The sequence below is a fragment of the Bidens hawaiensis genome, unplaced genomic scaffold (genome assembly GCF_021521415.1).
Source record: "Bidens hawaiensis isolate Kalapana, Puna unplaced genomic scaffold, B.hawaiensis_p1.1 tig00009067_1, whole genome shotgun sequence".
NCBI lineage: Eukaryota > Viridiplantae > Streptophyta > Magnoliopsida > Asterales > Asteraceae > Bidens > Bidens hawaiensis.
In genome coordinates this window covers 833851-858291 of record NW_027491664.1, presented here as the reverse complement: position 1 = coordinate 858291, position 24441 = coordinate 833851, and the positions used below count along the sequence as shown (strand labels likewise).

General features: G+C 40.6%; 1 protein-coding gene and 1 pseudogene across 1 annotated transcript; one reads left to right on the top strand and one right to left on the bottom strand.

The window, feature by feature from the left end:
• The first annotated feature begins 13465 nt into the window (after window positions 1-13465).
• Window positions 13466-13780, top strand: LOC143530925 (protein RADIALIS-like 3 pseudogene; annotated as a pseudogene).
• A 296-nt stretch (window positions 13781-14076) lies between these two features.
• LOC143530947 (uncharacterized) lies at window positions 14077-20977 on the bottom strand. Its single transcript, XM_077026357.1, has 8 exons — window positions 20517-20977; window positions 19474-19569; window positions 17524-17634; window positions 17115-17424; window positions 16949-17039; window positions 15219-15549; window positions 14954-15102; window positions 14077-14860 (listed from the first exon to the last, which is right to left on the bottom strand). Exons 1-8 carry the CDS (start codon window positions 20781-20783, stop codon window positions 14344-14346), a joined length of 1872 nt encoding a protein of 623 aa, XP_076882472.1. The 5' UTR covers window positions 20784-20977; the 3' UTR covers window positions 14077-14343.
• Between the last annotated feature and the right edge of the window lie 3464 nt (window positions 20978-24441).

Genomic DNA, 24441 nt, shown 5'->3' with positions numbered 1-24441 from the left:
ATCATATATCAATCACTGATTCGAGTGTTGGTGTTTCCGGAGCTCCGTCTTTGGGTCACCTTTGAACAAGTACTTTGCATGTTACATAATAAATCTTGGGCATGCCATAGCAGTCCTTAAAACCTCGGTTTGGATGTAGCAACAATATATATATTATGTGTCCAAACATGTAAAAAGACACATTTAACATTTTTTTGGTTGATGAAAATCATTTGTTTGCAGTGTACGTAATTAATAAACGAGCCAAACTGAAGACAAGCCAAACATTTGAATAATTATTATACTTGAAGATCAAAACAAGTCAAGCTCGAGGTTAGTTAAGCTCAACCCGACTTGACTCACTTATACAGTTATACCCATACCTGATTGAAGAGGTAGGTCCCCGCAAAGCCCAGTTGGACCCGCAAGACTCACCTTGAAGAGGTACGTCTGCGCAAAGATCAACTGGATCCGCAGGACCCACCATGCTCAGAGAGATGAAGACCTTACACGCAGTAAGCCAGCTGTCCCCGCAGGAAAGCCTCCCTTGGTACAGTACCCTGCCTGTTCCCGCAGTTGTGGGTACAAGCCAAGAAGGAAGGCTACCCGCACTAACAGTAAGGCTACACGCATAAGACACTAACTCTTATACTTCAGTAATGTCACCTGAAGAAGGATTGAGCAGGGCGGGAATATTCCCGCCCAAAAGAGCCAGTCCGTACGCTTCCAGAAGATCTTTTGTATTATACTTACCAAGGTATGGACAAATAGACAAGATCTGATAAAAGCGACCCATGAACCAATCACAGGGTGACAGCTCACCGACAATAGTACGAGGAGGAGCACGTTCCAGTACAAAATGTCGCTATCAGCCGCTGCCTACCCACCAACTCCCATCGTGGCACGAACGTAGCCCATAGTTGGTGGAAAAGGAATATTATATACAGCTGGCCGTACCTGCTTGGAAACCTACCTTCGGCTATAAATACTCCAACACCTTGGAACGGTATCATCATCTTCTCTCTAGCTATTTCTCTCTATATACACTTATATTCAGAGCAATCTAGTCTGATTCTCACGCCGGAGGGTGGTCACAAGGAGGAACCCCCCCCCCCTTCTCAGTGACGAGCTCACGGTGTCTGTTTTGCAGGTGGAGAAGAATAACCATCTTTGCCGGACCTAACCCTCGTGGGAAACATCTACTTAACCCTAAGATTATCCTTAATCTGCCGGGGTCACTTAGTTTTTCTTCATTGGCGCCATCCGTGCATTAAGCTAGAACTTACTCTTCTTTTTCTCAGTTTTTTCAAACTTCTAGAAAGATGGTTAAGGTTACTCCGATGCCAAAGCCACCGAGTGACCAAGAAACTCCGGTAACCACAACCCCAGCTACTGGGAGGAACACCGGTGAATACACGATTTTTACGAACACTACCCCGGTTACCCAATCCGGGGCAAGTGCAGTAAACAACCCTCCCCTGGGATTCATTGATACCCAGATGGAGAAACAACAGACGAGGTTTCCCCGAAAAACACTAGATCAAGTTAAAGCTTGGGCGGAAGCACGTCAGAAAGAATTCCAAGCCGAGTTGGACGAACGTTTACGTTCACTCCAACAGGTCAATGACGAATTCGGAAGCACTCGACAACAGCTCAACATGAGCAATGATTGCGAGTATTTGGATGATGAAGATTGGGAAGACTCTTACAGTGACGCAAACCCTCGTCATAAGGCGAAAGGGAAGCGTAAAGAAGCAGACTTCCACTCGAGAAGAAATTTCGAGGGAACCTTCAAACCAAAGAACACGGGGGGAAACCCACGTGACTTCTCCAAAACTTTCAGACCAACTGTTGCGAATGCGGGAACGTCCAAATTTGCAAGGGACATTGCGGAAGCAATCGCTCCAAAGAGTGCCAAACAGATGTCCAACATAGGCACTTACGATGGCATATCTGACCCGGACGATCACTTGAACAGATTTATAGCGGGGGCAACCGTCAGTAATTGGACGGAACCCACATGGTGTTACATGTTCCAGATGACGCTCGTCGGGGCAGCCAGAGCGTGGTTTGATCGTCTACCGGTCCACCACATCTATGATTGGGCAGACTTCCAGCACAAGTTCAGCCAGCACTTCAGTCAACAAAGAAAATATACTGAAGAGCAATGGACGATCCTCAACTGCATCCGAGAGGAAGACGAATCTTTGCTAGACTTCATCACTCGCTTCAACTCAAAGAAGCTAAGTCTGGGCACTATAAGCGAAGATCTTGTTCGCAGCCGCTTTCATCCAGGGCGCTGAGTACCCAGAACTCATCCGCACGTTGACAGGTAGAGTTGGCATGCCATCCACGTGGGATGCCATCATGACGGCAGCTAAACGCTTTGCCGAAACGGAGAAGCAACTGGGTAGAAATCATCCCCAGAGCACAAACCTCTACACGCAGAGAACAAGAGAAAACAACGTCCGTACCGCCCGACAAAATAAAAAGAGGAAGCTTGGTATTTGGCAGTCAAGGATAAACTTTGACACCTCATCCAGCTCTCGCCCTCTCTTAGGCGGAAGGGACAACATGCACTCGTCGAACCGGAATCCCAGATGGACGCCACTCACCAAAAGCGTCACCGAGATATTTGCCACCGAGAAGCTCCCATGGCCAAAGGCTCCAATAATCCGACAGCGTCATAACGCTGATCAGAGCAAATCCTGTGACTTCCACGGGACAAAGGGCCACACCACGGAGGAGTGCATATCTTTGAAGGATATCGTCAAAACATTCGTCAAAGATGGGAAACTCACACACCTCGTGGCGTCAATCAAGAACGGAGGGAGGACTGACAATCGGTACAAGGGCAATGGACGAAAACCCGTCGACATCAGCATCCACATGGTTCATGGCAACGTTAGAGGAAGAAAACGACGAACAACAGAGCCAAGTGCGTGAAAGGAAGCTGAAGTGCGCTTCCCGCGTGTGCCAGGAGGGCCCAACAAAGAAGGCCCCATAGTCATCAACGGTCATGTATAGGCAGTTCTTCGACAAGCTAGACGACGAAGACAAAGAACGCCTAGAAACAGTTTACGCCTCGATGGAAGGGTTCGATGGCAGCACAAACACCCCCTTGGGTATCCTATCCTTCCCCGTCACTCTCACGGACGGGAAGTACTCCCGCACAGAAGACGTGGACTTCGTTGTAATGAGGAAGCCACACCACACATACGACATTCTCTTCGGGAGAGATGGGATGGCAAGATTTAATGCCGTGGTGTCTTCGGTCCATGGGATGATGGGATGGCCAACAGCCGAGGGTGTTGCTATGTCACGGGCATTCCCCAGGTATGCATCGCATCTGTCTCATCTAAACCCAAACCAAAAATGGCTAAACCAACCACCTCTGAACCAGAAGAATGGGCCTTCAATGGCAAATACCCGGACCAGGCTGTTACCATTGGCCCAACGATCACTAATCCCACACGCACCTTACTCAAACACTTGTTGCAAAAAAATGCTGACATCTTCGCATGGACACCAGCTGACATGACTGGTGTACCTCGAAGTAAGACTGAGCATAAGCTCAAGTGTGACCCGGTGTTTGCGCCAGTCATACAAAAGCGTCGCGTAATGGGTGCTGAGCAGGCTAACGCGTGTAGAACCCAAGTCAAGGAACTCCTTGACGCAGGCATCGTACGCGTTAGCAAATATCAAACATGGGTTGCAAATCCCGTCATGGTACCGAAATCCAACAAACAATGGCGCATGTGTATAGATTTTAAAGACCTAAACAAAGCATGCCCCAAGGATTGTTACCCGTTACCCGAAATTGACCTTAAGATAGATTCATTAGCACCATTTCGCCTTAAATGCTTCCTTGATGCGTATAAAGGGTACCATCAAATCCACATGGCTGTTGACGAACAGGATAAAACCGCATTTCGGACGCCCGATGGCACATTTTGTTACCAAATGATGCCTTTCGGACTAAAGAATTCCGGATCCACATACCAGCGCCTGATGGACAAAGAGTTTCATGCCCAAATCGGGAGGAACTTGGAAGTTTACATGGATGACTTGGTCATCAAAAGTCTCGAGCCAGAGGCGATGTTGAAAGACATCGAAGAAACTTTCAACACGCTCAGAAAGATAAACATGAAGCTCAACCCGAGCAAGTGTTCCTTTGGGATGGAAGAGGGGAAGTTCTTAGGAGTCATCGTGACCAAAGATGGATTTAGAGCTAACCCCGAAAAGGTTGAAGCCATTATGAAAATGGAATCACCTACTACCATCAAACAGGCTCAGACACTGAATGGACGACTAGTCGCACTTAACCGCTTTTTGGTAAACCATGCGGATAGGTCGTTCCCATTCGTGTCAACGTTGAGAAATTGCTTAAAGAAAACGCACTTCCGCTGGACACCAGAAGCGGAAGCAGCCTTTCATAGATTCGGTCACGCTTGATCGAACTCCCAACACTCACAGCACCAGAAGTGGGGGAGGAATTAATTCTCTACCTCTCCGCCACAGACAGAGCAACTGGGGCAGTCTTACTAGTAGAACGAAAGGGTATCCAGATGCCCATCTACTATGTAAGCCGCGTCTTAACAGACGTGGAAACCCGGTACTCCACCCTGGAAAAATTAGTCTTAGCGCTTGTACAGGCTTCACGCAGGCTAAGACGATATTTCCAAGGCCACCCAATCACCATTCTCACCAACTTCAACTTGCAAATGTTCTAGGCAAACCCGAGTTGTCAGGGCGCCTAGCCAAATGGGCAATTGAGTTGGGAGAATACGCGATAAAGTACAAGCCAAGACCAGCCATAAAAGGCCAGGTCTTAGTCGACTTTATTGCAGAAGTCCCCGCTTCGCGGGAAAATGAGTGCCAGGAAGAGGCTCAACCCTCTCCAGCACAAGACATTAACGATGTCTGGCGACTCTACACTGATGGAGCAGCCAACAACGAAGGTTCAGGCGCAGGGTTGAAACTAACTAACCCAACTGGCCAAGAATACACTTACGCTATTCGGCTGGATTTCCCAAGTACGAATAACGAAGCGGAGTACGAAGCATTCTTGGCCGGATTAAGAATTGCGCGTAGGATGGAGGTGAAAAACTTGGAAGCCCACGTGGATTCCATGCTAGTAGCCAACCAGATAAACGGGGCGTACACTGCCGTGAACGACACAATGGCCCTGTACCTCGAACAAGCAAAAACCCTTATGCGCGATTTTAACGATTGCAAAGTTGTGCACATCAAGCGAAGCGAAAACAAGTCTGCGGATGCGTTAAGCAAGCTTGCGTCGTTAGCCTTCACCCACTTGGGAAAGGACATCCGCGTTGAACTTCTTGGAGCACCATCAGTCCCGCACAAGGAAATTTGTGTCATCCAAATCGGCACGGAAACATGGATGACGCCAATCATAAATTACCTTGCAGCGGGTGTACTACCAGAGTCAAAGACACAGGCAAGAAAGATACGTTGTAAATCACTGAACTATCAACTTGTTGATGACATACTTTACAGGCGTAATTTTCTTGGCCCACTCCTCAGATGCGTTGACGACCAAGATGCCGACAACCTCCTAAGGGAAGTACACGAAGGCATTTGTGGGGTACACGCTGGTCCACGCGCAGTTGTAGCTAAGCTGAACAACGCGGGATACTTTTAGCCGAGGATGCACACGGATGCGCTGGCCTACATCAGAAAATGTAGGTCCTGCCAGCTCTACGCACCCAACACGCATCGCCCGAAGAACGAACTTGTTCCAGTCACTTCTTCATGGCCATTCCAGAAGTGGGCCATCGATGTGACAGGCCCATTTCCCACAGCAGCAGGGAACGTTCAGTTCCTAGTGGTAGCCATCGATTACTTCACCAAGTGGATAGAAGCAAAACCCCTAGCCCAAACAACCGCAAAACATATCAAAAAATTTATTTGAGAATTTATTATTTATCGTTTTGGACTTCCACAGAATTTGGTGAGCGATAACGGCACCAACTTTGCTGACCAGAAGCTACAAAAGTGGCTGAAAGAGCTTCAAATCACCCACACCTTTACCTCAGTGGCACACCCGCAAGGTAATGGTGAGGTGGAAAAAGCAAACAAAATCATCGTCGATGGCATAAGAAAAGACTCTTGAAGCATAGATCCGGCTGGGTGGACGAAGTTCCACATGTCCTTTGGGCAAACAGAATGCTGAAAAAAGCAAGCACGGGCAAAACCCCGTTCAGCCTCACCTATGGCACTGAAGCCATGGTTCCAGTCGAGATTGGTCTACCCTCACCAAGAGTCATAACTCAACCAGAAGACAATGATGCGGAAAGACGGTTAGACCTTATGCTAACCGAAGAGCGCAGAGACTTAACCGCAGCGCGTGAAGAGAACTACAAGCGACAAATGCAAAAGTACTACAACCCGCGGGTGAAACTCTGCAACTTAAATGTCGGAGACTACATACTGCGTAACAACGAGGCTTCGAACCAGGAGCGCCCAGGGAAGCTGGCCCCAGTCTGGGAAGGGCCATACATTATTAAAGAAGTTCTGGGAAAGGGCGCATACCGGCTCGAAAGGCTCGATGGCACCCCCATCCCAAGAACATGGAATGGAGCTCAATTACGCAGATGCTACATGTAGATCAATTCCAAACTTGTAACGAACAGGCCTAGAGCCACTTCTAATGGAAATGATTCTCCTTATCACATTGATGTTGATAGCCTTACATTTATACTTATGAACTGACCACACTGATATGCCGGTATTCACCGTATAAATAAGTGAGGGAGGAAGTAAGTCGTTGCGTGTGGAAAGCGGCACAACCCGCGTAAACACAGACAGTAAAAATTTCTTAGGGGAAGCTGAGGAAAACCTTCACGCAGGTCATATATAGATAAAGTTTGGTCATCCTACTAAGTGAAAGTGACGGTCCTACCTGCACAATCATGATAGAGGAAACAGAACATTAACCTATTATCTGACACGCGTCGAAAGGTTAACTTATTCAAAACACTTAGAAAATTGCTAAGTTAAACTAAAATATGCATGAGCAAATCATATAATGTTTACAAGGCAAGGCGTTAACAAAACATTTATATTCACATTAAAAGCTGTTCAAACATTACAAAATGGCTAGGTATCTACCCGCCTACAAAAAGTACAAATTTATCTTAACTTGGAGGATTCTGAATATTCAGGCTTCGGAACCACTCCCTCCAAACCCACTTGAACCCGCACCATCAGTCGGCTGCGGCGGGTCGAGGAAAGCTTTGAGAACAGCTAGCCCGTCATCAGCAGCAACTTCATTAACCTTCTCCACAACCGGATGAAATAAAGCAGCATACTGGTTCACAGCTTGGTCATAGGCAGCTTCAGTGTCAACATCATGTAGAGAGAATTTGGAAGGCGGGATGCCTTTCTCTGCAATCCTAGACCAAGCAAGAAACCAGCTTTCTCTCCATCCTCATGAGAAGCTTTGAGGGCTGCACTCATGGCATCATCATAGGATGTGTTCGCGAAAATCCGATGCACAACGTACAAAAAAAAAAAACTTTTCTAAGTATAAAGAAAAGAGCAAAAAGCAAAGAGAATTATGGAGCTATGCGTACCTGCGGCAACGCTTCTCGTAGAAGCCAATCCTTACTGGACAGAGCCTCTTGAAGGGTAGCGTGAGCTTGATCGCGTGCGCGTTCTGCTTCATTCTTGTTTAAGTTGGCAAGCAGCACTTCCTTGGCAGCAGCCTCCTCAACGCTTTTAAGCTTGCGCTCAGTGCGATCAAGCACACCCTTCTGATCCAAAAGCTCCTGTAGCTTCTTGGCATCCTCCAAAGCCAAAGCCTCATGAGCCTGCTGAAGCCTCTCCAGTTTAGCTTTTAATTCTTCATTTTCAGCGCGTAGAGGCTCAGCAACAGCTTCAGCTTTGGTAGCCCTTTCAGTTGCATTATGCGCAGTTTCCTTGGCCAACCTAAGCTGTTCGTTAACAGCTTGGGTAGCCTTGGAACGGGCCTCATGCCTGGCCTGGATTTCGGCCTCAAGGTCCTTGAAGGCCTTCTCTTTCTCAGCAGCGGTGGCGGCAAGCTTCTTGTTCTCCTCCCGCAGCGATCGCACCTGAGCCCCCTCCAAGCTACGCGCAGTCCTTAACTTGTCGTTTTCACGACAAAGTAATTCGACACGCGTTGCATCCGGACGAGTAGAATTTCGGAGCTCGTTGGACAACCTGCCCTCCTGGTAACTAGCCATTGCCTCCCCCAATGCAGCGCTTGGAGCGGCATGGCGCGCCCAATCGACGCAGTCTGCAGCCGTCTAGAGGGTTGTTCCCCGGCGGATATTCCCACCTTGGAGCATAAACCTCATTGGAATCCGAAACTGCAAAAACAAAAAACAGTTAGGAAAAAATGACAAGGATGGATAACAGGCCAAAGTAACCCCACACACCTGTAGGGTCGATAAAAGGCCGATAGCCGCTAAACCCATCACCCGAACCTAAAGGATATCCATCCAAGAGGTCAAGGAGATGGGAAGGAGGCAAAGATTAGACCCCCTCATCAACAGAGGTAAGTCTAGAGGTCCCAACTCTAAACATACCTGAAGAACCGGCCCAAAGACGAGGTAGTCGTTGACGCCAAAAGTGACGTTGTAGAAGCCACTGAGGTAGAGACCATCGGAGATGAACTCATAACGTGGTAGCCGCCGCAGATGAGTTCGCAGAAAAAGTCACCGCCGGTCCGATGAATGACGTGGTAAAGATGGCACTGACGGCCGGCGGAGATGACGTCATAACCGGAACAGTTGCTTCAACAGTATGAGCAACTTGACCAAACCTAATCGTCGTGGGTCCTGAACCGCTTCCTCCCGCACCGCTCTCGAAAGCAGATAAGTTCACTCCTGCATGAAGAAAAACCAAAGATATAAAAAACAAAGGCGGAAGGAAATGCGGAGAAGGTACACAAAAAGTATACTTACTGGTTTTCTTGATCTTGAAAGCTCTGACAGGCGGAGATGGACCCGAAGAAACTGGCCTCTTCACGCCAGTTATCTTCGCAACGCTTGGCGGCTCGGAAGTGACAGCCGTTGTCTCAACCTCTGAGACAATAGTTTCGTCACCACAAAGGTTCCCCCCCCGTCTCCTCACTTTCAGTCTCGGAATCAGACTGATTCCCCAGGTCAACGAAAGTAGCAACCTTCGTCTTGCCCTTCACGCCAGCCGCCTTCTTCTTCCTCACGATAAAAGGCCCATCTGCGGATCCCTCATCAGAAGATGACAAGATCAGAGGAATTCCAGCAGAAGTTTGAGCATGGAGAGGACGAGGATTAAAGAACTCCTTACCTGCCGAGTGGCGCTTAAAATCTCGTGGCCTGGCGGGTAGACCTCCACGAATCTATCCGCAGTCTTCTCCAAAATGGGCAACTCGTTCTCATCGAGTTCACGAGTACCCAACCGTGCGGGACCACCAGTCTCCCGCGGGTGCAAGAGCGACTGTAAGTCGTTCCCCTCTGAAATAAAAACGATAAAAATGTTAGAAGGAAAACCCTAAACCAACACAAAAGACGGGGCGTACCAAAAGGAAGATAGTTCAAAACCGTATTCGAGAACGATGGGTATTTGCGGCGTCCCAGACCCGGCATCCTTCCACACGCGGCTCATCCCAAGCATCACCATCCCAGACTCCGCGAAGTGATAAACCGGAGTCTGAACCTGGGAGATCTTGGTGAACCATTCCGTCTCCTGGTAGTTGGAGGCGTGAAGGTTAGGAAGTGCCCTCCCATTCTTGAACATCATCGCGATGGGGACGACACGAGCAGAAATGTAGAAAAACTCCCACTTCCAAGAACGAAGACTACGCTCAGTAGCGCAGATCTCCAAACCCTTGATCCGAGTAACAAGGGTATACCAACCCTGGATGCACCTCCAAGTGTAGAAGGTCATCAGGCGGTCGACGCGAGGCTCGATACCCAAAATACGGCACACCCATTCGAAATGGCGAACTTTGGCAATTGCCATTGGGTGCACCTCCGTCAAATGAACACCATGTTTCTCCAAAACACGGTACACGAACTTCGTTAATGGGAATCTTAGATTCCATATAAGAAGAACGAAGCATAAACCCCTATCTTGCCTTAGGGGCATCGTACACCGTCTGGTTGGCCTCCGGAAACTCAGGCTCATAAGGCTCCAGCATGAACTTCTTGACGATGTAATGGTATACATCGACAGAAAGAGTACACTGACACTCGCCAGCAGTACTCTTATCGTCCTTATCGGACGTAGACGTCGGGTTCTCGAGGTAAACGTCGGACTCCTCGACGTTAACCTCTGGGTCATGAGTAAAAGAAGACATTTTTTAGTGTTAAGAAAGCGGTTTCAGGAGAATGCTCGCCGAAAAAGATGAGTATTCGCCGGAAATCGCTTAAAAGGAAAAGGAGAGTGAAGTGAAGATGATGGATGAAATACACCCTCTCCCCCCTTATATACTCATCGCAATGAATGCGATGAATTTAATGCGGATGAGAGAGAGGGCGCAGGAGCAATGACACGGCGACACGTGTGGATAAAGCAAGCTGGCAACAGGTGTCAAAAGGGCGCGTGCCATAAAACTCGCGCCCACGCGCCTGAAAAAGCGTCCTGATTGACCACATGCTGTCACGTCGTCATAACTTCCTGCACGTCCTGAAACCGTCAGAAGACGCCAACGTCCCTTCAATCGTTTGGACTGTCCTTATCCTTTCACCAACTCTCCGAATTCCAAAAAGATTCAAAAAGATTCAAAAATAAGAGGGAATATACCCCCTTACATTGGAAAGCAAGAAACCGTAAGACAAGTGCGGGTACAGTGTCAAGGCAAAACCCCTCACATACTTAGCACTTGCAGAGAATTGAAACCAAGAAGGATCTTATGGGCCATGCTTGCGGAAAGAGAAATAACACCCCCGCATGACGGAAACGTTGAGAACTAGATTGTTTGAAGCTCCAAAGTGGAATTGGTTGTTTAACATAACTGATCACTATGTCTAAAACTACCAAAACCTCATGGAGAATCTACACAAGTGAAACTCAACGCTCCCGACTTGCGAAGAGGTTACACACCTACCAGCATCATACCCAAAGATCAGGCAGAAAAGTCGGGAATTTCTGCAAGTGACATTAGGAAAACTGTGGGAAGAATCCCCACGGAAAACCTTAAAAAACAAAAACCTCCTTTTCAAAACCCCTTGCTTAAAGTCTAAAAGTTCACCTCACTTATTAAAAAATCATGAGAAGAACAATGGACTGTGGGGGGACTTGAAGAGGTAGGTCCCCGCAAAGCCCAGTTGGACCTGCAAGACTCACCTTGAAGAGGTACGTCTGCGCAAAGACCAACTGGATCCGCAGGACCCACCATGCTCAGAGAGATGAAGACCTTACACGCAGTAAGCCAGCTGTCCCCGCAGGAAAGCCTCCCTTGGTACAGTATCCTGCCTGTTCCCGCAGCTGTGGGTACAAGCCAAGAAGGAAGGCTACCCGCACTAACAGTAAGGCTACACGCATAAGACACTAACTCTTATACTTCAGTAATGTCACCTGAAGAAGGAATGAGCAGGGCGGGAACAAAAGAGCCAGTCCGTACGCTTCCAGAAGATCTTTTGTACTATACCTACCAAGGTATGGACAAATAGACAAGATCTGATAAAAGCGACCCATGAACCAATCACAGGGTGACAGCTCACCGACAATAGTACGAGGAGGAGCACGTTCCAGTACAAAATGTCGCTATCAGCCGCTGCCTACCCACCAACTCCCATCGTGGCACGAACGTAGCCCATAGTTGGTGGAAAAGGAATATTATATACAGCTGGCCGTACCTGCTTGGAAACCTACCTTCGGCTATAAATACTCCAACACCTTGGAACGGTATCAGCATCTTCTCTCTAGCTATTTCTCTCTATATACACTTATATTCAGAGCAATCTAGTCTGATTCTCACGCCGGAGGGTGGTCACAAGGAGGAACCCCCCTTCTCAGTGACAAGCTCACGGTGTCTGTTTTGCAGGTGGAGAAGAATAACCATCTTTGCCGGACCTAACCCTCGTGTGAAACATCTACTTAACCCTAAGATTATTCTTAATCTGCCAGGGTCACTTAGCGTTTCTTCACTGATTAATATCACAATATTGGATGTCAGCGTGAGCATCAGTATCAGTAGTGTTGCTGCATGGAGGGTAGTACCATTGCATGTATATCAGCATTCCACAAACAGGATAAATTAAAGAAGCATTTAATGGGAAGATGAGGTACCTGCTCTTTGTGTATGGGTGGCCTCTTCTCTCCTAAAACTAAAAGAGGTTATAATATAATAAAAAAGATTATGTTTAATTTATGGGTCAAAATCAAGTTTTGTTTATTTTCACATAAAAAACATGTGTGTTTTATATATTTTGATTTTGAAAATATAAACTAAAAGATATATTAGTTAAATAAACTTTGTAAATTAATATGATTTTTATTTGTATATAACTATGCAACCAGTATAAGTGATTTGTAAAATATAATATAATAAAAAATAGGACTCGTTCCACTAAACTTATAGAATAGTGAAGTTGGGGAGATATTCTCATATTCATAATATCCCACTTTTATTCATCAAGGAATGTGGTCCAAATAGAACAATGAAAGAATGAGGTTCTCTAGCACAAGTAGAAACAAACTTGTATGGTTGTATCCGTACAAAAATCAATACATGCATGCATGAAACAAAATCACGCCATTTGTATAAAACGTCGTTTACAAGAATGTGTTAATCACTTAATCTTGTTATGAAACACGTACAACTTCTATTTAGATAACAAACAACAATTGTACTCAGTAACATCTCACGCATAGCAAAATCTATTAGTAGAGTCTACGGAGTGTAGGATGTAGGCAAATCATGCATCTAGCCCAAAAGGAAAACCTTGGCTCCAGAATTAGACATTTAGATAGCGAATTAGTTTTGTTTTTTTCTTTTTTCTATTTTAGTTTTCGTTTAAAAACTCTAGATACAAGTTTTACCTGATTTCTTTTATTTTATTTCTATATAAATTTATTAAAACTTGTGTTGTATTCGACAAAGTATATTTTTTGATATTATGGGATCAAAATAATAGTTAAGTTCTACAAAGCTTAGTTTCTAATAAAATTTATATTGAGATTGACAAAAGAGAACAAACTATATATTCATAATTTCTTGAGTGTTAAATGAAGATTTAATCATTTGAATTAGCTATTTTAGGCAATAAATATCTTTATAATCAGTTGTATTCGTTATTTTAGAAAAGAAATGCCACTTTTTTACAAGAGGACAACTTTTCTTGTCAAACAACCCGCTTTTTCCATAGATATTCACCGAATGTTTTATCTACAACTCTCATGAGTAAGTTGATGGATCCCTTACAATTTGAGCCTATTGCAACTTTATTCTCTCAACTCCACCACTTTCATGGGCTTATAAATGCTCATCCTCCTCCAAACCATAAACCATATTCAAGAAACACAATGGCATCAAACTCCATCTCTTGGACCGCTAAGCAGAACAAGTTATTTGAAACCGCACTCGCGGTTTATGATCAAGACACCCCTGACCGGTGGCAGAAGATTGCAAGGGCGGTGGGTGGCAAGTCAGCGGAAGAAGTGAAGAAACACTATGATGTACTTGTTGAAGACCTTAGGCACATAAAGTCTGGTTATGTTCCTTCACCAAATTACAGACATTGATCAATTTACGCTAGGTTGTGTGCCTGAATCAAAATAATCATCTCCGACTTCTGCTCTATGGGTTTATATATTTTGAATTATTCATCCGAATTGCATATCCATAACCACAAAAGTTAAGTATATGACACCAATGATTGATAAGATAATTTGATGTAAAATTAAATCTTATCTGGTTCATTACACCTGGTGCCTGGTGAGATACTAAAAATAAGCAGAAAACTTATTTTGATTTAAACTTTGTAGAATTTCGAACTTTGTGATGACGATACTATTAACCATATGAACTACTTTAAAGTTTAAACCACAAGACACAACTTTATGTAGCGTACGGTGCCACACAATGCATAAACCACATCACCTGTCAACCAAATTTAAAATGAGCTCCAGGATATAAATGCACGGTATAATGAATGGTTATCCTATCAAGTTTCGAGATAAAAACCAATTTTATGAAATCAAGTACACAAGCTTAGAACAAAAGAACATAAACCCTAGTTGCCAAAGCCTCTACATCTCAAAATCCTAGGAAAAGCCATCCCTTTTATATCTATTTGCTCTCAAAATTCAAATTTTCAGACATCAATTAAGTCATCTCAAAAAGTAGAAACGGGTTTCATGTACGTAACACAAAGATTGAATTTAATTTGGTTAAGCTGGCTGACTACCTGCATTTGCAAGCTCGATTCTTTGATGATGCTCGGCGACCTTATAATCAACAATCTCCATCAACAGCTGGGAGTCCAAAGTGCAATCTGGCCTGCCATACACCGCTGCTTGAACACTAGCAACTAGTTTTGCAATCTCACGCCCCGAAAACCCTTCAGTCTTTTTAGCAGCCTCTCGAATGACATCATCAGACAAATCTTTAACCACTATTTTCTGAGTTTTCTTGGCAAAAAGTGAATGCCACTTGAGTTTCTTCATGTCATCATCTGTCTCATAAAGATATTTGTGCAAGTAGAGTTTCAATAATTTGAACCGTTCTTCCTCTTGTGGAAGTGGGAATTCGATGACATCATCGATACGGTCCGTTATAGCACTATCGAGATCACCAGGTCTATTTGTCGCTAAAACAAGAACAACATCTCTTGATTGGTCTCCGGTTCTGAAGAGTAACGCATTTAAAGCACTTCTTTGGGCTTCACTCATGTGTGTACTGTTACGCCTGCATTAGAGATATACTGCAACAGTTAGCAAAAGGTCTAATCGAGTAGGGTCGTCCCAATCCCGAAACATGTTATGAATTTTAGTAACTTACTGGCAAAGAAAAGCATCAGCCTCGTCAATAAAAAGCAGCAAACCTCTCTTTGACTTCTTTGACCAGTCAAATATCTCATGAATTTTAGTAACTGCTTGTGCACCAAGTGGAGCAACATCTCCACCAGTCATCATTGCATAATCTAAGCCCTGGACAACACATGTTTACATGATATTAGCATGTGACACAGATAATAATAATAATAATAATAATAATAATAATAATAATAATAAAAAGCATAGTAATGGTTATTTCTTAAGCATACCGATTTTCGGGCTATTTCTCTAGCAACCAAAGTTTTGCCAGTACCAGGAGGCCCATAAAAGAGCATGTTGCGAAACGGTGCCTGATGGGACTTAGTGTTTGCAGTAGATCGGGCAATATGCTCTATTCTCCTCTGCAAAGAAGGATGAAGTATGACATTCCCAAATTTATTTTTATTCTCCACAGAAGCTGATTTTCCCAAATTACTAATTTTTTGTGTTCCCTGAGCTACTATCCGTGACCATGGAAACTTTGGCATAGATGATTCCCGAATCAATGATGGCTGCCCAAGAATCCGGTTTACATATCCCCACATTACTCTTGCACCTTCCCTACAATTACGCAGTGGAGTGTAACAATCAAACTTGTAACAAATGCGTGCTGCTAGTAATGCCATTTGAAACACAAAAAGGAGTAACCAAAGCACTAAGGTATGCAGAAAAGAAATGAACCATTCCGTCACAGTAAAAAAACAAATTTGTTAACCATAAAATCATAGTTATTAAAAGCGGGCGCTTTTTGCGCTTAATCGCATTAAAGCGCCAGGCGCATTAAGTGCGACTAGCATGCAGCAGATATTAAATGCGTAGTCTTATTTTCCCAAACCTCCCATGCGTATTAAATTCTCTTTAATAATTTGATTCTATTCTCTAGGAGTCCCCTAACACTCCACTTTTTAAGGGGTTCCATAATCAAAATATTATATCACACAAAATCATCAAGAACTAAGAATTACAAGTTAATTTTGTTCTTATTTCCCTATTTTCGGATTTCTTTCTTTACTATGCACCTTTTGTTCTTTGTTTCTTATAATCTTATGTAACTTTAATATTGTTTCAACACTTTCTTTCTTTACTATGCACTTTTTCTATGTTTTGGTTTTTCGTTTTTCTAATTATTATGATGTACTTGGTACTACATGTTTTGAATATTGGATTTTGGTTTTTGGTTGTTTTTATAAACTATTTGAAGAATGAATGTATTTGTTCTTCATAAGATGTTCTATTTAAGTTAATTTATTGTTTTTTTAATGTGCGCTTTTTTTTAAAATCGGGTGCTTTTTTTGCGCTTATCGCCTAGCCGCTAGACCCAGCCTCAACGCTTTCGAGCGCTTATCGCATTTAATAACTATGCATAAAATGGAATAATGGACAATTCCTTAAGGAATGTGATTCCTTCCATATTTAAGGATTTTCATTCCTCAAGGGAGGGTGCTTTTTACTTATTCCTACAAGTAATGGAATAAAAGTTGATATTTTAATCTAGTTTTTTCTTCCTTGGAAAATTAGTGATTACTAATTCCTCAACAAGATACAATTTCTTATACATATTTCAAAATTTATAACACAATTTCTAATAGCTCAAGACTAGCTAAAGACAAATGTTTATTTTAATCTTATTTGAGGTTTTCTTAACTTCTTTATAAACACTTTTTTATTATTGCAAATAAAAGTATTCTTGCACTGTTTCAATTAGATTGTGTAATAACTAGAAAAAAAATTATAACTTGGTTTGCATATAATATAGATAATAGTAACAGATGAATTGATATTTTTTTATTAAAGTATAAATATAAAAGTATATCTTTCGTAAGCATGTAATATTTAATGATGATACATTAAGCAGCAAACTGAACATAATAATGAAATGCAATGAATCATACCATTCCTTAACACATTCAATTCCATACACCCAAACAGACCCTAGTTAGATAAATTAAGTTTAATTTACCTGGTCGTATAAACTCCTGCAGCTAAGGCAGTAACTCCACCAACTGTCATTACTAGTTTGCTTCTATCAGTCAATAGCATCCTCACACCACCTACAAAATAAAAAAACAAAGTTAACAATTAGTTATACAAGTAGATTGTTAATTGTTGTTTTAACTCTTTATTACCTTCAACATGACTAAAAGTTGTGTTAATTGCAGCAAGCCACTTTTGCTTTTCACCATTTACACATTCTATAAGCATCCTTCTGTCATGATCCTCAGTTAGTTTCTTTTGATGGGCCTGGGCTTCAGCTTTAGCCATGGCTTTATCTTTAATGGTTACACGTTCTATCTCAGCTGCCTCTTTGTCGGTTTGTCTTTGTTGAGCTTGAATCTGTTCTTCAGTTGCTCGTCTTGCTTGTTCTTTTCGTATCAAAGACTCTTCTTGCATTCTTGCCAGCTCAGCGTTGTGTTGTCTTTGGGCCTCGTGATCTGTCTACAAATATTATTGATGATGAAAAATCAACACTAATGAGCATAATCAGAATATAGTATTCACATTTCTTAAAAGAAAACTACAAATAACCAACTGAACCTGCATCCTTTTCCTAGCCAACTCATCTTCATATCGCAATAACTGGGCCTTAGCGTTGGATTGTTGTTGTAATAAATTCAATTGTTCTTCAGCCAGTTTTCGTTGTCTCTCCTGCATATGAATGAATGCATTAGAAAACATGGGTTATTAGATGTTAAAAGTATATCAAACTAAAGACATATTTTGGAGCCAATTATGTGTATTCAAATATCAAGTTGAAATATTGTAATATACAGAAATTTGAAACAATAAAATAATAAACGACAATTGTCAGAAGATTAATAAACCAATGAAACGTTAATAAACGAATAACCATGATTTAAATATAAATGTTATTTAACTATAAATGGTATAATAATAATAATAATAACGGATGAGTCTTAGAATAAAATATGAAATTTGAATTTTAAACAAAGTTTACAACTGTAACTTTCCAACGAAAACTTGAGCAACAAACAACCAACTTAATTAGGAATTTGATTGTGTTTATAACTCGTTTAAATATATATAAACGATAACATTCCAATATTATCCAACCATCAAAAACCCCAAATCTCTACGTTCTCTCTGCCGTATTCACAAACAACCACCACCGCCACCTTTGCCGGAAACTTTCTGACGGAAACCACCGCGACCGCTAACGATCGTTTTCGGAGACAGCCGCCACAGCCTCGGACACGTCAGTGGTTGCAAGGAATCACCGACACCGCGTTTCCTGCTCTTCCGAGTTATGCCATCTACACCGGAATCACGAGTACCGAGCCGCCGCCACCGAAAACTAAACGGTTCTGCCCTCATCGGAGGTTCTGTGGTTAATCGTGGACGAGTTAGGTTGCCTTACAAATTCGCTTATCGGTTAAGGTACGGATTCTGTTTCTTGTTACTTCGTAGTACGGTTTCTGGTTTCTTTCACTCATAGTATTAATTATATTTTGTTACTTCGTTAAGGTTTCTGTTTTCGTTTAATTATAGTATTGACTCTATTCCGTTACTTTGTAGTACGGATTTTTGTTACGCGTCAGTTATATTTTGAGTTCAGTTATTTTATATAATATATTATAGTTATATGTTTTTAGTTTTTGTACTCTGTTACCCGAGCATTTTCTGACTTGTCGTTGGGGCGTCAACGGCATGGCACTTGTCGTGACAGTGCGTAATTAAAGTTCACGGCGTCTCTATCTAGTACCTGTGAAGTATTAGGGCCACTTAGGGGCGTATGGATCGATCCTAGTTCTGTTCTGTTTCTGATTTCTGACTTCTGATTTCTGGGGATGGAACAACGCGTGTACGCCACACGTGCCATCTCATTGGTGCATAGATTAGCTAACTGTGTACCCCTCTGTTTCTGTTTCTGGCTCTGGGCGATTATGTGTACACGACTTATTTTATGGATATATAATTGTCGTGTAGTTTGATATATGTTTCTGCATCTGTTTCTGTTTCTATATATGGTTATTATTGTTTTATATCCGATTCTGTTATTTAGTATATTGGGTTAATCGGCATTCGTATTAGTATTATATTTAGTATCTGTATTAGTTTCAGTTAGTTCAGTTATGGTCTAGTGTCAGTTCTATTTTATTTTTGTTACTTTTTCGTAAGTTCGTCTTTACCTGTACTATTGTTCTCTCCGTTACCGGGCAATTTTTGGCTCATCCGTGTTTCTTTTGTTTTGTGTTTCCTTTAATTTGTTACAGGTACTCAAGGGAATCAGGGTAATGTGTGATATGAGAGTAAAAGTGAAAGTCTAGAAGTTGGAAAATAAGAAACTTAAATAATTTCTTTTGAGTGAAACAACTTTATTTAATTTTCGTTGTCAATGATATTGAACCTTTTTGGTATTTAATGATTTTAAACTTTTAAATTTGGATTTTTATTTATCGTATCGAGTGACACGTCGGCCCTAACCGGGCTGGGGTGTTACAAATATTGACCTAAAATATTACTCACAATATCAAGTTGAGCCTGAATAGCTTCCTGATGAGCCTTCTCTGCTGCCAATTCAGTAAGACGAGCTTGCTCCTGTTTTCTCATCAACTCAAATACCTAACAAAAATGAACAAAAGTTGCTCTTAGCAACCCATTTGTCGCAAGTTGTTACAACAAGTACACATTTATAACCATTCACATTTTGTCCATATGAGTATCAACAGAAACATGCAAACAACCAAATTATCAATAACTTCCATCCTTCCTTTAGTTTCTAGCCTAATTAAAAGAAAATGTTACGCAGCAATTTAACCATCATATACATACAGACAATTCTCAGCACCCAAAACAAGCATAATTGATAGTTTGATACGTTTATAGCAGAGTACACCACCTTTAGATCAGTTTACATAGAACTGAATATGCAAGTTATAACTTTAAAAAGTTATAATACCAAAAGCTAAACTCGCTAGGGGAGTGCATGAAGCCGAAAAAACCAATCCCAAACCGAAACAAAAAAATAAAGACAGTTTGGTTATATGTGTTCGTACAAACCAAACTTTCGGTTCTGCGTGTAACTAAAGCTGAAAAAACCGAACCGAAATTACAATTTTTACTTTTTATTTATAATTTGAAGTAATTTTTGATAGTTTAATCCAAAAACATTCATCAAAATAATCAAATTAAATACTAACTTACAAAAAAAATGGTCTAAATTCATTATTTTTTGTTGACTTTTTTTCAGCCCAAAATTCCAATCCCAAATGGCAAAAACAAAACCGACATTTCGGTTTTTGGTTCGACTTAGCCCAAAACTGAAACCGGCATTTCGGTTTTTCGTTCAATTATCAATAACTTGTATCCTTCCTTTAGTTTCCAACCTAATTGAAAAAAAACTTTAAGCAGCAATTTAACCATCATATTCATACGCACAAATCTCAGCATCCAAAATAAGCATATTATAAACTTTTGATACCATAAACTTATATCAAACTTCAAATCTGTTTATAACGAAAGCATTAATATTAAAATACTAATATTAATAATATAATAAAAACAATAACCTGTTTAGATAACGGAGAACTATTGATATCTCTGAGTGCTTTAGCTCCTCTTTCCAAAGCTTCAGGATCAAATCCGCCTTTCGAATCCTCAACCTCCGGCTTCGGCTCGGCGTTCGAGTCCGGTTGAGCCGGCTGTGGTGGACTCGGAGATTGAGCAAACGGATTGAGCCGGTACGACGGACCGTCGGCGTACGCGTAAGTAGTGGTTGATGCAGCGGCTGCAGCAGCCGCCATTGCAGCCAACGAAGCTAGCTTGGAAGCCGCCATTATTATTATTATTATCTGCAGCTGAATGAATTCAGTGGAGATGAAGATTTGGAGGTTGAAGATGAAGCATAAGAATAATAAGTATAAGTATAAACCCCTTTGTCAAGTTTAGGGTTTTAAGAAACCCCCAAATTAGATAGATTTCGTGTTATGGAAAATGGAATAAGGGTAATTTGGTAATTTACGGGTTGGAGTTTTCTTGAACCGACTAAATGGTTTTAAAGTTATTTATTAAAATGGGTGATTTGTTAAAAGCTTGTATTTTTCACTCTTAATCTTATTGTTACTGATAAAAGATTAAAAATTGTACATCAGAAAAACTAAAAAAAGTCTCAAACAAAATAAAGTAAGCACATTTTGTTGTATCAATATGTTTTATCAAGTATAAGAAAAACAAAAAAAATACATTGATATTTTTAATTCGTCTGTAACTTAATCAAAAAGGATTTTAAAATAAAAATGTTTATTGTCTTTATTAATATATTTTTCGTTTCTTTAAAAGTACTTTTACAAATGTTTTTGTATTAAGTTTTAATTTTTTATATTCGTTTACTATACAGCTATGGGAATAGAATATTTTATTTTAATATTATGTATTTCTAATATATTTCTTCAATTATGTATTCCCAATATATAGACGATGAGAATTTGATAAAATGACTTTTGATAAAACAAAAATTATCCGATAAAATGACTTTTTTTTATTAGAAACATTTTTCTTAGTTTTCTTAAATATAAAACTTTTTTTATCCAGTAACCCATTAAGATTAAGAGAGAAATACAAGTTTTTAACAAATCACTCATTTTAGTAAACTAGACGGGTGCCCGCGCGATGCAGTGGGAACACATACCGTTGATGCTGATAATGGTTTGGTTTCAATTTTTAACGATTCTGTTTTGGTTTTCGATAACCAAAAACCGTTACTAATGGTTTAATTTAAAAACCATCGAAACCATATCGCAAACACCGCTACGTACATGTTATTTTTTTAAACCCAAAAAAAAACTAAAGCAATATCATATTCAAATTAAAGAGAATAAAATTCTCGTTTTTATGGTGCCAGATTTTAAAAAAAAAATAATAGCGTATGAAAAAATTATAACCGTTTAAAAGTCGTGGGTGAAAGTTGGGTTAAATGTGAAATTAAAAAGAATATATAGTTAAAAGTTAAAGGGCTAAGGTTGTAACTAATACTAAAATTTACAAAAGCTCAACGGCTAAGGGATTAAGATTGTAACTATGTTTAAGGAAATAAAGTTTAACCGTGCATCATATTGTGTAATAGACTATTTTGTCCCTCCTCAACATGTTATGTAAGTTGTACCATTTGTTAATTAAGTAGTAAATTACTTAAAACTCAAGTGTCTTAATTTGTCCATCACTCATACATTATATATAGTATAGATAATTTTGAAATCACTTATTTTGGTAAATAGTTTATCCATCCATCCTATTTTGGTAAAAAAACACTCAAAGCTGAACTAGTTGTTTTGCTTTAACTAGTGGGGATGTGACGGAAACTCGGTCGGTATTGATTGATGATGACGCGGTGAGAATTTGGATGGTATTAACTAAGTTTGTTATTGTAGCTATTTGTTAATGTTACTAAGTTAAATTTGTGAATGATTAGTGATAGTGTTAAACTTAGGGAACTAAAGTTGGCAAATGTGCAAGGTTGTAAACACTGGCTAAGCTTGGACTAAGACATTAGGGAAACTCAAAATCTATTAAAAAAAATCATATACGAGAGAGGTCGGACTCAAAACGTATTTAAAAAATTCATAAACAGGGGGAGGAGGCTCAAATTTTCGTCCGGAAATGGCTAAACCTACACTACATATAACAAATTTCGGGTAAATTTACGCTACTACTCTCACTATACTCCGCCACTGGTAAATCAAACATGGAGTCCCGCCCACCCCTAACTCTCACTATACTCCGCCACTAGTTGTAGAAAACCAAGAAAATAGGAATGCAATAAGGATTACAACCCGGGCCATCCCTAACCAACACCACCTTAGGGCTTAGTTGTCTCATCAAACCATTCACTTTGTTGTATTTTTGATCCATGTGTATATGTATACAAAATTTATGTGTGATTCATGTTTAGGCACAGAAACCCAAATTATCCTTTTTACATGTATTATAACATGGCATAAAAGTTTCGCATAATTATGAAATATGTGAAATTGAAATTGTTGCATTATAGAAAAAAGATGATAAGTTAATTTTTTGTTATTTACTATTGTTATTTGAATAATGAAAGATGTAATAACAGTGTAACTCATAAGAAAAAAAAACTAGTTTTTGGAGTTGTTTGACTTGTAAATATATTATTAAATAACACGTAGATAACATATTTGTAACACACATGCAAGTTGAAACTCTTCCAATGTACTACTAGGTTATTGATCCGTGAGAGCCACGGGTGGAAAAATATAAATAATGTAACATACACACTTTTCTAGCATAAGGTGAAATATAAATAATATAAAAACATAACATTCAGCTAAAATAACATTCATTTTACAATTATAAATTAGTAAATAGTTCCTTATAAACCACATTTGTAGTTTTATTTGTAAATTATCTTCCTTGTTTAATATAAGCATTTTAACACCGTCGCTACTCTTCACTCGTGATAAAGTCACATATAGTTGACCATGTGTAAAAACCGGTTCTCTCAAGTATATGTCAACTCTTGCTAGTGATTGGTCTTGACTTTTATTAATGGTCATTGCAAAACAAACCGCAACAGGAAACTGTCTTCCTTTCAATTTGAATGACAGTTTCTTATCTAAAAAAGTTAGACCACTACGAGTTATATAAGTGCGAAACCCGGTGTTAGTACCTGAAATAACCTTTACTTCGATAAAACGCCTCCCCAAGTTAATTACTTGTAATCTGGTTTCGTTGCATAAATCTTTCTTCTGATCTATATTCCTTAGTAATAGTATTGGCACGCCAACTTTTAGAACCAATATATAATTAGGCATACCATGCATATTTAAACAATTTAAAAAATTCGGTTAGTGTAATGCTGGATCGAAACCAGGAGCAACACCATCAGACTTTTCTATACTATCAGAACTGAGATGTTCAACTTATTCTCCAGGAAACAAAGACAAAAATCTGTCATTAATGTCTTGGACAACCTTATTTAAAGGTGCAAGTATGACCCTTTCTTGAAAAGATGGAATATCATTAAAATTTTCCAATAATAATCGGATGAATCACTAATCAAAATATCATCTGGTATATCTATAATGGCGTTACCGTCATTGTCACCGCCAGGTTTTCCTTCACCAAGCTCCAACAACCATTCGGCAAAATCTACTGGTCTCTTCCAAATCTGATGCCTGACATCCGACCATTAACCTCATGTTTTTTGTTAACCTAAGAACCTTGCATTTGGACCAAATGTGGGATGAACTAAGTGAAGCATTAACAATGTCACTACGTGATATGTTTTGTACTGCTGGTAGGATTTGTCTAAAATCACCTCTAAAAACAATAATTTTTCCCATAAATGGATGTTCATAAGTGTTACGGTTACCACTTTTTAAAACAACTTTTAAAGTCTTATCCAAGGCTTCAAAAGCATGTTTATGTATCATAGGAGCCTCATCCCAAATAGTCAGATCCGTTTTACTCATT

Excerpts from the sequence above, each read along its gene's own strand:
- LOC143530947 (XM_077026357.1), bottom strand. The coding sequence starts at position 20,783 with ATGGCGGCTTCCAAGCTAGCTTCGTTGGCTGCAATGGCGGCTGCTGCA. Across the intron at positions 17,425-17,523 it reads TGGCTAGGAAAAGGATGCAG|ACAGATCACGAGGCCCAAAG; the intron begins GTTCAGTTGGTT and ends TAATATTTGTAG. Across the intron at positions 14,861-14,953 it reads GCTGATGCTTTTCTTTGCCA|GCGTAACAGTACACACATGA; the intron begins GTAAGTTACTAA and ends TCTCTAATGCAG.